This window comes from Trichoplusia ni, chromosome 5 (genome assembly GCF_003590095.1).
Source record: "Trichoplusia ni isolate ovarian cell line Hi5 chromosome 5, tn1, whole genome shotgun sequence".
NCBI classification, from domain to species: Eukaryota; Metazoa; Arthropoda; class Insecta; order Lepidoptera; family Noctuidae; genus Trichoplusia; species Trichoplusia ni.
In genome coordinates, this window is record NC_039482.1 from 4,175,867 (window position 1) to 4,190,588 (window position 14,722).

General features: G+C 34.6%; 1 protein-coding gene across 4 annotated transcripts in view; it reads right to left on the reverse strand.

The window, feature by feature from the left end:
• The window catches only part of LOC113494126 (microtubule-actin cross-linking factor 1), a 213,712-nt gene that overhangs the window by 173,820 nt on the left and 25,170 nt on the right, over positions 1–14,722 (reverse strand). For 3 of the 4 annotated variants that reach the window (XM_026872309.1, XM_026872291.1, XM_026872310.1), the window contains exon 2: positions 9,906–10,653. In XM_026872309.1, coding sequence (XP_026728110.1) covers positions 9,906–10,125 — 220 coding nt within the window. In that variant the 5' untranslated portion in view covers positions 10,126–10,653. The remainder of the gene's footprint in view (positions 1–9,905; positions 10,654–14,722) is intronic. The other variant, XM_026872294.1, reaches the window with a different exon arrangement.

Genomic DNA, 14,722 nt, shown 5'->3' on the forward strand with positions numbered 1-14,722 from the left:
GGTCTATTTATACATGAACTATTTTGGCGCGCACGGCCGTTGCCAAATTATTTGTAGATCGGAAGTACCGACTACCGATGTATGGAAACTGTCTACACTTTTTTACCGATTGGATATTGAAGACACGTCTAGTTTTTTGCGCTCTATAAACAACACAAAAAATGTTCGAAGACTTCAAAAAAAACTTTCATGATTTTTTTTGTCGAGGCCATTCATTCAGTTTTCTTATTATTTGAATAGAACGAGAAACTAGACTTATATATAGTTCAATACCTAGATGTAAAACAGGAAATGTATGCGATATGTACTAGGAGAGAATGAGACGCAGGATGTTCGCGATATCTTAATTAAGCGTGGCGATGGTTCATTAAAATGTTTAGCGTACCAGGCTGTCAGAGACGACCAAGTATGGACGCCGGCGTTCTACAGTATGACGGCTAATGTTGTCTAAGATTAATTATTAGGTTGCTTTGAAAGTGAATATTCTAGACGAAATTATTTGTAGTGTATGATGAATGATTGGACTTAGTAACTGGTTGTTTTTAAATAGTTCAACTGCTTGTTGCTTGTTTAAGTATTACAGTTATGTACTTCAAAAATATAGAATGTTTCAATTATCATGGGTATGTGATCGATATTTAAGAAGTAATTGTTTTTATTATTTACATGTTAAGTAACATTATATCGTTTAAGTATTCGATTTGGTATTTGTAAAATATTAAAAAGAGTGCTTTGTTTCTTTGACAAAGAAATTAACAAACACTGGTACTGTGATTTTTTACAACTTTCTTGGAAGCAAAAGTTTTCTTTTATTTTCGACGGGTCTCCAAAAAACCTAAATCATCTATCAAATTACGATCCAAATCTGTCTTTGAGATACCAAATAATACCAGAATACAAACATCACACGTGCAACACGGTTACCAAGGTACCAGGCTAGCAGAAGAATACAATACTATACGAGATATCTATAGAGAACAAAGCTTCAAGATTCTCACAGTCTGAAGAGCTCATGTGTCGGTATCGAGTGGTGCTTCGCAAGCAGTTGGCGAACGTTATTGACAAGTTATCAGTTAAGTACGCATTTATTGTGATTGAAAGCAAACAGCCGTTTGGTGTGCGATTTTATATGTGGGACACTGTTATACGTTTCATAATATGGTAATTGAGTGTTTGTACAGAAAATAATGTTGTATACACACATAAATATAAGACCAAATAAGTAATAAATAACTGAACCAATGCTAAGGTAAAGTAAGTTTGGTCATTGGTGAACAAATGCACAAATAATTCGACAGGTAAATATTCGTAAGTTGGCGACCATAAAAATAAAATCGTTTTATGCAAAACGGACTCAGTTAAAACCTGAAATTCAACTTAACTATACAAAAAACAATATCTTCCAAAATGGTTATGGATACCAAAAGAATCGTCTTCAAAATCTTTCAATTAACACGAGATTAATATTCAGATAGCTTTCATCCTCGTGATCGCCTCGTCGAGCTTTACTTAACCTGATAACGACCATCGATTACAAAGGCCTTAGCTTAGATCCGTATGAATCAGGTTTTCAATTACAATAGAATATGTGTAACCGTTGCTGGCTCTTTGCCTACGTTGCGACCTAATGACCCATTTCCCTGGCTCCTACACTACATGTTAGATAAGGTAGCTGATGCACTTGTTATTTGAACTCATGTACTTTGTGTCAGGGGGGAGGGAGGTGGCAATAATATGCGTTGTAATGCTAAAGCAAATGTTTGTAAACATTAGATCTTTATCCTTTTAATTTTTCATATCAATTGATTTATGTTCTTAAATTGTACTTGGAAAACTCGAATTGGTTTTAAAATTAATAGGATACTTGATGTGTACATAAAAAATAATAACTAGATGTTTTCGAATAATAACAATATTAGCCTCTCCCTGTCATGGGGGAGGGACAAAAGAACTAGCATTTACAATGCAAGGAAGAACACATGAAGAATGATACGCATGCACGTACAAATGAACTTATGGTAAACTAAGCCCATACCATTCAATCAAGCCAACATTTTCTTCAATACAAAACCAATAAAATCCAATCATATTCCAACAGGACCAACACCATTGTCCAACGTTCACCATGACCAATTTTCCATATTGACCATTCGCCAAGTGATTTGGCCCAATGTTGGCGGTACGCAAAGTGCATCGTTCTCCTAGCACCAATCGTGTTGATTGAATTGAGCATGCTTCACGACTCGCATTAGCCGCGGCCATTCACACGGCGTTTCATGGCGGATCGGTGACGTCACACATGGTATATTCAGATTCATTGATTTGATTTATTGAAAACCGTGAGGTTAACAAGAGCCAAATCAGAATGAACTGATGCTCTACTGGGCATAGTCCGTTAAGGTTCTTTGAGGAGGCTAGTCTGAGACCTTTCTTTATTTTAGCTGCTTAGCCCGGCATACGCTTCTTTTCTCCGCTTAGGGAATATGCGGACCTCTTAACAGCTAAAACAACCATACTACACCCTTTCCTTGTACTGTAGATCACGGAAAGGCGGGAACGTGCAAAATACCTGAATAATGGCCAGTCTAGCCTAGCTTAAATATATTCATAAAGTAGTTATCAGGTAAAGGCAAGTTTTATTTAACATTCGCGCTATGATGAATGTATGAAATTGACATGAAAAAAAAGAATTTTGGGCAAAGTATGATTACGTAGATGTATATCAACATAAACGAGAAGGAAAGAGGGTGAAATTATATGGCTACGAGACAAAACTTGAGATATTTAACCAACTTCTTTTAAAAAACGACGTCATCACTTCATCAACTCATTACCACTCAAATGCATTATGATTTCAATGAGGATTGCATCATCGACTCTCATTATTCCTGACGTTCAGTTCGTTCAATTTCGCACGTCATTTATTTAACGGATATCGCCGGCAATCAATTCAGATACAAGTATATACTTGTTGCACCCTATCTGTAGCTACTTAGTACTTATAATGACGGTGTAAAGTCGATTAAACTAAAGCCCTTGTTGATAAGTCAATCTATGCTAGCGATTTTTTTAATTCTTCGTTTATTTGAAAAAAAAACGATTTTCGCTTAAAGATTAAAGTATCTAACTCTTCTCGATCACAAAAAAAAACTTGTTCTACACGGGTATCGAACCCACGACACGCCGCTCACAGTGGCTCTGGCGTTCTGTTAATGACAAATAATGTAAATACTATGCTCAGAAGAAAGCCTGCTTCTCAGATAATGACAAGTTCAGACTAAAAATGATTTTAAAATTAATGTTAATTAGAGAATTTTCTGTTTAACACCCACACTCAGGCAAAAAGGTGACTACTAAGCCTCTTCAGAGAAAAAACAGACTGCTACTGCAAGAACTAAATTTAAAATTTGCATCATAGTCATGTTTTTGTTTACATTATTGACTTATTATGTATTGTTTTAGTGCCAAGGTCAGCAGTGTTACTGCAGTTCATTAGCGCGTATTAGTAAGACAGACATACAGTCCACTATCCACCGTATAATATAAGAAATGTGGATTTATTTAAGTGAGTTGCTGTCGTGGCTAGGCTAAGCCATATTGGTACTATAGTAATTTGAAAAAAGTATTTCTCGAAAAATACTTCCATGTACTATTTTAACAAATAAAACACACAACCGACTTCAAATAAAAACTACGGAGGGAAACTACATGAAATTTTCAAGGACCCAAATGAAAGCTACATCAAAAGAAAAACAGAGTCATTAAAATCGATTCGCTCAATCCAAATTATTCTAGTAACAAACATATAAACGAGAAAGAAACATAGATAAATCGGTTACTTATTTTTTTGGAAGTTTGTTGACAATAATCCCTACACATCTTAACCAGCCAAGTCCTTTTACCAAAACACTATACTATCCCTCAACAATGAATCAATCCACATTTCATTTGTCTCCACATCTTACATTCCAATCAAGCTTGTTCGTCGACTGTCGCATGTATCACCACATAATATACATGATACAACACTGTATGTATGTTGCACAGAAGCCCTTACAAAGTATGCAGAATCGGATAAACTTCAACTCGGCTATTAGTCATGTCGTGGACGAACGTAACACAGATTTATTTAACGACTGTCGCTTGAATATTTTAGTTCCGTTGTTCTGTTACTAGAAATTGCAGTGGAAATGTGGGGTAATAAATGTTTTCTTAGTATGTAAATGCAAGACGAGTGCATGTTTGAATAAAGGCTGGACTGTGCCCGATGATGTAAATAAAAGTTTTTCCGGGAATAAAAACTTCATTTCTTCCAAAAATGATTTTTCAGAGGTAGAAAAAGAAATGGTTGATTTTCCCATTTTAAATACATCAAGATCACCAAAAATATTTTGGCCACTTTTTGGTCACAGTTTTAGTGATTGACTACTATGAAATTTTTAACTAGGTAACATTGTCGACATTATTTTATTTTCAAGAATAAATAAAAATATTGTATAGTTTTCTTAAGAAGAAAACTCATACAACATAAAAAAATTGTTACAAAGAATTTGGACTAAATTAACCTGAGTCCACTTTGCCAATAATAATGGCACTTGTGGCCATTTTTCTTTTAAACTACAAGCAAACCTGACTCCAAGATACCAGGCGCACAGAAACCTACACCACTTTACGCAAACGCAGTGGGTAGTCCTGACACCAACCAAGTGGGCGGGCACACATACACACAATGACTAGACATCGAAAACTCTCCATCGCCTTGAGGAATGCAAATCGTGCACTACATTGACCCAGTTGCTAATCTCGACTTAATTCACGTCGTTATTAATGTTTATTGTTTCACTTAAGTTATGAAGAAATGTTTCCAGTGCTTATCAGGTTTTGCTATGTTTAGTCCGTAGATAAACAACTAATAGTACTTCTGGAGTAAGTCTGACAATCAGCTTACGGCACGCGACGTTTGCTGTTCTAAGGTTTCTGTGTATGACCTTTTATTACCTTTTTGCTTTTAATAGCAGGTTCAGTATAAAACAGTGTGTTTGTGTTTCATTAATATTTCCACGAATCATTCAATAATTCAAGTAGTTTTTTCACAAGGGTTTTTAGCGTATCACCCAACGTCTAGAGGGACGTTTTAAGCTCATAGCAGTTACACATCACAGGTAAATGTCGATGATATTCGTTTCTCCATCGGACTCACGTATTAACGTAGGCCTTTAAGCAAAAGCTCAGAAAAAAATATAACAGTCAGTTTAGTACAAGTACAAGCAAATATAAAAAACACGGTTGATTAAATCAACTATCACCGTTACTCAATATTATGATCCAGAGTAACAGTTCCTGTGGAAGGCGCCATTTTAAAAGCGCTGTACCAATTGGCATGTTGATTGCACTAATTAACCGATTCGTTCCAATGTCTTCGGGTCAATACAATCAAGTTGGCTTTGAAGCCGATTTAAAGGTCGGTTTTTAATTCAAAATGGGCAGCGTCAATCATACTTGTGGTGCGTTTTATGCATTTCTTTAATGGATGTTTATTTTTAATGGTTGGGACTGTCCCATTGCGATGTTAAATCTCTGAAGCGAACTTTAAGATTTTTGCTCAACTAATATAGCACATAGCAGTTAATATCATGATGTACAGGTTATCCAGTCATGGAAGAGAACTGTGTGGTCGACTTTTCAGGATGCTCTCCAAAGAATATGCCCCAATCTTTGAAAACCTTTATTTTTATATATATTATATTAAATTTATTATCAAAACTACTGAATGATATTCCAACTTTGTACCACCTATGCCCATTATTTCTGTAAGAGTACATACCGCTAAATTTCGAAACTTTAAGTAACACACCATAAAACTTGATGTTTGGAGCACGCCGTTGATAAAATCCAGCTACAGTTCCCAGCTTACAAGCCAAGGTGAAACAAACATTACTTAACTAGGGTAATACCGTCAGATTCCATATCTGATATGATCTCCTTACCATAACAGCGAAGGTAGTCGTTGGAATGTATTTTATTATTAAAATATGTATACAATATGTACTTGATTGCATGATAACCTTATAATATCTGATTTAGTATATGGTGTTGGTTTAGATATAGTTTTATAAAAAATAATAATATCCCAGTAAAGATTCTCCTTGTGTCGCGAGGGGTTTACAAACATTCCAATAGCATACACAAGTTCAATCTCAGCATAAGCATTCGTGGATCCCACAAATTTTTGTACTACGCGGGGATGAGACTCGCGACATTTCGCGCAAAGTGGGTTTGGCGTCAGCGGTGACCAGTCAGCAATCAGTGCACAGCCATCGAGAACTAATGCTGGTACTTATTTTATTGATAAGATACAAAAACATGGTACAAATAAATATTTACAAACGGAGTTGCGAAATGATAGACATATTATACGAATGCTCAAGTAAAGACGAAAGAAGCTTGAGTCGAGGATTACTAGCAGAAGTAACACAGAAAGTTACGGGTCACGGAATTGAATACCACATACAATTAAACTCTAGAGGAATAAGAGAATGGAGGCTTGAGATCGGCTGTTAATAATATTATCAAAATAATCTATCACAACAATATCCCAGAGCATAAGCAAAGTATTAAATTTTCCTTACGCCTTATCAGGAGAAACCTATTTCCTATGCTTTACACTACAACAAATATAGGACCTCACAATTTTCCGCTCCTACACCAAGTGGTAATGAACCGGCTCACACTGCAGGCCTTATCATTGTATACAGAGATAAGATAGCGATAACAAATTTAATTGTGACTAACATTATCTGTACAGCAAGCTGATAATTATGTCGATAATATTGCACCTATGCATTGCATCCACTACCTGGTACCTGTAATGAGCAATGAGAAACAGGCCATACTAATGTTTCAGTGCTTCGGATTCATGTATAGCGTTTTATAAAACTTTAACAGTAGTAAAAACTATATTTTATAGTATACCCCTTATTTTGACTGCATGTATAGCCCAGTTCTAAACATAAACCGACAGTGCGCGACATGGCACGAGTTCGATCCCAGCATTGGACAAGCATTTTAGTGGTGTCTGGATGCCATGTTAATGTAACAACTTTCTAGACGAAATGTTCTGATAACACTTAAAAATGATCTGAAATTGCAGAAATGAAGGTTTTCTTGACTGTCTCTATAGCGATTATAAAATGTCAACCCCAGCATTCTCAAAGAAAAAACATGTAAAAGTGATGTTTCGTACTTACAAATTAATTTAATTTTGTCATCTATCAAAATTAGTAACGTACATGCAAAAAATTTAATATATTTTAAATCTCAATGCAGTTTTAAAATACAGTCAAAATACAACAATTCGACTATAAAACCGACTTTCAAATATTATGCGCAATGAGTCAGCGATTTACGAAATTCGTGTAGGTGCCGAATGCAAGGCTCCGACAATTTCTTGTGCAGTATTACGTATTAAATGTTCTTCATGTTCAAATGAATCATACTGTGATTATAAGTCCAAAAAAATATGTGGCGACCACAAAAAATATGATATTCAATCATTCCGGCCTAAACCTATCTGTAACTAGTCTTGTTGGAATTTTTTCCAAAAATAAGATTGTGTCATGTAGGTACCTAGTAAACAATATGTAGATGTATGTAATTCAGTCGGCATGATAATAGAAAGAAAACTGGAGTGAACAAAACGTGAATATGTACAATCATAAAATTATAATTAGCGAAAGATCCAGTTAAAAGTGAACGTTAATAATTATATAACAAATTATTTATATTGAGTGAATAATAAAGTGTAACGGTCTACTGAATACTATCGTAAAACTTGGATTGAGATTTTTGAATAAGAACTATTTTTCGACAATTTTTGGGATTACAATACGAATCGTTAATTGATTGGGTTCCTGTTAGAAGCTTTGTGCGTAATATACATGTTTTTTGAAAATAATATTTTTAGGACTAGAATTTGATATGCATTTTTTGAAAGTAAGTACCTAATTAAGATATTCATCGATATCGATAATCGAAAAAACAATATCGATTGACGTATCTCAATATTAATCGATCTGGTTAGCGTCGAGGCCGGTGAACAGGAGTTAACAGGACTCTGAAGAATTATTAAACAAGAGTAAAAAGAAATATTATCACTAGCGTCTAAGCTGAGCATCGGTATGACGTGGAGCGAGATGAAGCATGAAGCTCAAGACAGATCGAGATGGAGAACCTCTGTGGACGCCCTCTGCCCCATCTAGGGGACATAGGACTTTAAGTCAAGTAAGTAAGTCAAGTCTAAGCTAGACTTGCATAACCAAGTAGCATCACTTAAAGAAGATATACATTAATTAAGTTTAATCATAAATAGAACCATCACCTAACCTAAGTAAGGTCTTTAACTTAACCTTTAAAAGGACAACCTTCAAGTCCACATTAAAATTAGATCACCTTAAAACGACATTAATCCGGATTTAAAAGTAAACACACCAAAACAACACTTAATACGATTAGTAACAAAAACCAGTTATTTTTAAAGAAATCGATAAATCTAAAACGTCGTTAACTTATTAACATTTAAATTAGCAGGCAAGACAACAAATAAAGTTAAATGAAATGATATTTTATGACTTAAATTAGAAAACTGGATTTTTATGATCTTGTTTCAAGCATGTGATTAATAAGTTATGAACGATAAGGAACGAGAGAATATTGTTCAATTTAAATTGGATGAATTTTATTGAACTCATAATTTTAAGCAAATATTTTGCAATTGAGCCGTAATTTTCCGGTATTTTTTGTCGAAACAGGCAAGAAACCCAATGAATGTAATAACAAGACATTTGTTGCAATATTATTCGTCTGTGCAGTCGGATCATTTCCAAAACTACACCCAAATGAAAATTACAGTTCCATTTTTCGAAGCTCAATCAGTTGAATCAAATACTTTAAAGAAGAAATATATTAATAAGTCAAATATTATCATAAAAAGTAACCTAAAATGAAATTTGAACAACCTATAATAAAAATGAATGCAAAATTAAAACAGGATGAAAGTACATCCTTTTATCAACAACGGCAAAATAATTAAACAAAAACAAATTCCCATTGCTCATTCAGTGTCATTTGACCCCCGGAAAGTAAACGGACGGATGGTGAGAGGTTACTACATAATACGCAAGGAATGTTAAAACAACGACACATCAACACAATGATGTTTAAAAACAAACTGTCCAAACTCTAGTAAACATCGTAATGACTTGGATGGGACACTTGGAGTAGACCTTGAGGCTAGATTTCTGAATGATAGTCCCTTTTTAACTTTACAGGATCCTGAAGTTAAGGAACATGTAAATTATGAAATATTCGCTGGAGAAAATATCATTGCAATGGATTTTTCTGATGCAGAAAATAAAAGGTGTCGTCCTGATTTATTTGTAGAGAAATCCATTAAGTATAACAGAAATATCATTTATGAAATGAGTGACGAAGTGTCAATTCTCTGTATTGCATTTTACACTGAAGTTCTCTATGCAATATAATCTCAAATCAAATTGTGTACAAATCAGGATGAAAATACGAGAATACCGAAGTACGGGAAAGATTCCGAATTACGGAACTCTTTCCACTTTTTCTCTATAGGAATGACATTTTGGAGCTGAGTAGGTACAGAATCATTAAAGAAAACTGGAAAAGTTCTAAACATTAAAAAGTTCTATTTGAAAGAATCACTTTTGATTTTAAATGTTATTGCAGAAGAAAATTATGAATCAAGCTCAAGGACTACTCCAAGTATCGTTTCAGCGTTATTCAGATATTATGTAGCTGCAACCGCTGCAGAATCACATCTATGTTATTGTTCTACACAACACTGACACGCGCATTCTCTATAACCCACCACCACGAACCTGACTGCTGTATAAAGAAGCCCCAACAAGTTGTACCTTTGAATTTGGTCAAGTTCTCCTCGTAAACCTGGTCGTGGGTCTCGGAGTGCTCGCCGCGGTCGCCCCTGTGCCGTTTCGGTTGATGAGGGCCGTCGTAGTAAGCGGCGCCGTTGACGCCATCTTGCATCACCTCTTGGGGGTCGAAACCCAATCGCTCCTTGTAGTAAGCTTGCGTAGACATTTTCACGCACACACACTTAGCATAGTTTGTCAAACTTCACAGATGCACTATTAGTGAGATTGGTTATGTGAGCACTTGTTTCATTATTTTAATTGCGGTCAGAGCTCTGTCTGTTGCGAGTTATTATGAAAGGATCCGCCAAAATCCGTCCACAATAAGCCCGTTTAAGGTAACAGAGGTCGTATTTAAACGATTCACCACTATTTTATCACGATCGATGTCATCCAGTTCGCTTGTTCTACAAAAGGAAAGTTGCAGAAACCCCTTGACACACACTTATTGCTCTTGACACGATTTTTTTTTTCGTTATTACTCACTTAAATGTCTGCCTTATCGAGTATTAAAAAAGCTTGTTAATGTTAATATGGCAACACTAAATTAAACGTTAGTTTTTTTTTATTATTTGGAATGTTTGGTTACTTTTTATTATAAACAGTTCGGATATGTTGTTGTTAAGTGTGATTCACTCGTTTTGGGTTTTTCACAAGAAGCTTCATACACATTTGTGTAAATAAGACTGGAAACGGCCTGCGGAACAAAGGGAACGGATGATTTACATTTGTTTCACGAGGTCTGTGTTGCCACACAAGAATAATGAGTCACACGTTCTTTAGGAGGTTTTAATGATACTATTTACCATGAGAACGAGGATTTAGGTAATTTGGCCAGCCTTGAGTGAAAAAGTAATAAGTGACGATGAAGAAGTAGGTATTAAATAAGTTTCGTTGAACGACCTCCTTCGAAGTCATGTTTGTCTGCGCTCCGTTTGAAACTTAACGACATTTTTTAGACTTAATTTTTGTTGTGTCTGTATTCCATAAAAAAAAACTAAGAATAAATCGTCTACCACGAAGGAAAATTGACTCATTATATTTAAGCAGCGAATATTTATATTTAGTAAACTGACACAATCAGTTAATGAATTATGTGCTATGCCATTAATAATATAATTAATCATCGAATTAAACGCTAAAACTTGGTCTAAAATAAAGTCCTATTTAAAAGCGAAGACGTAAACAGAAACTAGTTTTATAAAATGTTCTTTGTAAAGATTAATTCGTACCGATCAATGTCACGGCCGTTAAATAATAACGATATTATATAAAACTACAGGTTTTAGAGTTATTTAATATCTTATACATTCATTTAATATTCAACGAGTCAATTTCGTGGAATATCTTCGTATATATTGACATTCCTAGAACTTGATTTAAAATGCTTTCTCATCAAGCTTATTAAATTGAAAACATGTTTTAAGTATTGAGACAATGCAAGAAACATGTCTGTCTGAGCCTCATAGCTCCCGAACGGATTGACCGATTTTTAATTTAGTTCGTTTTACGTGCAATCTCGTATTATGAGTGATCCTTTCTTAGATCCGTTTGACAAAAATTGGTCGAGCCATTCAAAAGGCTGTGGGAAGGTTTAACTTTTTGTTTCTTTTTAATTGTTTCTTTTTTTGGGTTGAGTGGGGTTAAACTTAAAATTTGTATACCTACTGCAACGCGTTTATATACAAAATGTATAACGGAACTGTTTTTGTTGTACAAGAGAGAGACTCCACTTCTATACATACATACATACATACAATATACATACACAATTAGTGGAATTTAAGCGTGTTTGATGTCTGGAGGCATTTCGAGCTAGGATGCTAATTACTTCCGAACACTGGCGAAGGATTCGGCCTTTTGAAGTGAAGTGACGTCATTTGTCATTGTCGGGTGTCATCTAGGAGTGTTAGAATATATGATAGTATGATAATATCTATATTTATATGGAAGAGTAACTACACTGTGAGGAGAATGCAGTCGTTACATAATAATAAATTGTTTAAGACAAATACTTGGGAAGAGTGAAACCTATTGGTTTTTATATTAATTCAAAATTGAACTTTGAAGCCTCACTTCAAATTATAGATTTTAACGGTTATTGACAGCTTTAAACGTTTTTGTTGTCGTCGATTAAGTATTCATACATCAAATAAAAGAGAACGTTATAATCTTACTCGCATTAGCTTAAGGCTAATTAATGACCTACTTTAACACTCAAATAATTGAGAATAAAATAGACATTACACATTACATCACAAACAAAAGTAGCAAGAAGTCTTGCAACAAAATCAAACAATATAATTTCACGGCCAAGCTTAATAATACACAGTAGAACAGCAAATTTAATCTAGATTTTTTTGTTACACTCCATTAGTTGCTAACAAGTCGGCGTGTAGAATAAATATGGCCGATTATAGAAATATGTAGTTCTAAGTATGTACCACCCGTATCAATTGCTTTGCTCTCACGCACGTGGTAGGATTATTAATTTTGGTGTGATTTTGTTAAGTAAAGTGTTTGTGTATCAAACTAGCTATGCGAGTGACTGCTTTCGAGTGGAAAAGTGATTTTGGGTAGTAGTACTCTAAGGGCCGATTTTTCAATCGCCAGATAACTTTTATTCGATGAATATGTTTGACGTTTTGACAGCTTTTGTATAGAAAATATGTCAAACGGCCATATTTATTGCTCAGATAAAAGTTAACTGATGATTGAAAAATCGGCCCTAAATTGTCATTTTTATTTGCTAACTGATTGACATGAAACTAACACTAAATGCTAAGTGAAACTTCATCAAAAACTAAATCAAATAAAATCTAAAATATTTTGCTATAAAATACAGATATAATTGAATTCCGTGTACTACTATAATTAAGTACAGCTTCAATGCTTCAATACTCATTACCGCGCCTACGACCTGTTTCGTTGTACGTAGCATTAAAATAATACCTAGTTGTACGAACAGTATAAAATAATTGAAATGAAACTACTTTTACGGATTTTATCGCGGTTTAATTTTAGATTTTAGTTCCCGACGTTTCGAAACCTTTGCAGGTATCATGGTCACGGGCAGACTGCCCGATAAAATCCGTAAAAGTAGTTTCATTTCAATGTCTAACATTCGCGTAAACCTAAGAAACCACTAGTATAAAATAATATCTAGTTATTCAAACAATTTTATAATTTATACATCTATATATCAGATTATATCGTAAACTCTTGCAAAATGAAGGTTTCATTAACATATCTTTTTGTATCGACTGCGCCTGAAGTGTAGAGAAGAGCTACCGACAAGTCAAAAAATAATATTATTTCGGGTGATGAAGAGATGCTGCTTTCCACAACCATAATAATATTATTTTCAGGACGTGGTGGTTGACCCTTTTTAATTATGAGTTCATGACAAGGCAGTTATGAGTTTGCATGTGAATCGATGGGGTTAGAGGCCGAAGAAAAGATAGATAGACTGCATTTTTATGACATGGAATAAAAGAGAATTAAATCGAAAGCGATAATGTGTCGAGTGTCAGGAGAGCACAGGAGAAAAAAAAGATGGACAACGGAGGACGGAAGAAACGTTTTATAAGTCCATAACAAAAATAAATGATCACGTTCTTGCATAATTTCGCACGCTACCTAGACAAGAGAACAGGTTCCAACAATACGTGGGTACCCTCGAACACTATTTGGAGATACATCCCGAGTGCAGACAAAAATCCAAGGTCAGGCGGGCTTCGTCATTCGGACAAACTGACCGGCTCGGCCGTGGGAAACGGTGAACAATTGTAAGGTTGGGGTAACACTTACAGCGGGATTGAATGGGGATAATTGCTCAGTTATATGGGTCAATGGTTTGCGAAATTTTAAAAGGTGGTTTTGTATTTTTTTATTTAATGTTTTAGGTATGTTTTGATGCGACTTTTTGATTTGATGTATAAGCAATACGTTTTTTTTTACTATTTGACCGAAAAAAAGTCTTTTTACTGGTTAGAGTTAAATATACAGTTGAGGATCAATTTTATGAGTTCATGCATATATTAAGACCAACACGTGGAACCTAATTCGAAAGAACAATCACACTCCACAGTGACTCTGGCCAACCGCCAATATTTACTACAAAACCACAAACGTTAAATCGTAACACGTGAATGGACGCTTATAACAGATAAATATAACAGATATTATCGTATTTAACAGATATCCTATCTTCATATCTAATAACTCGGGTTTATCTGAACAAAGTCACAGACTAAACAATGGAACGTAGAGATTGTATTGTATTTATTTTGAATTCATGGAAAGGTAATTTATTAAAGGTGAACTTTGTTTCTCTCTCTATTTTGGAATCAATCACTGATTGAATATAAGACTCTTAAAAAACTACAATATTGACTTAAAGGCAAACATTGAAATCAGTAATATTAAAAATAAATTCAACGAAAATATTCTTCTAAAATATAATCACTACACTCACACAAAACAAATATTTCACATCACATTTTCCAATCATTCACATTTACATAATATATCTCGAAATTTAATTCGCACAAATTCGACTGCAGCGATCCGTCCGCCGTCACTGAGACCCGACACACAACTAAGGTCGCAACGATGATAGGGCCCGGATTTCAAAGCATTGTTCGTTCTTTGAAATCCCAAATAAGTTATACTGGTTTGTAGTGATGCAAAAAGAACGTGAAGGTCTCAATAAAAAAGGTTTGCATGAAATAAAACTGGCCGGTTTTATGACACTATTTTGAAAA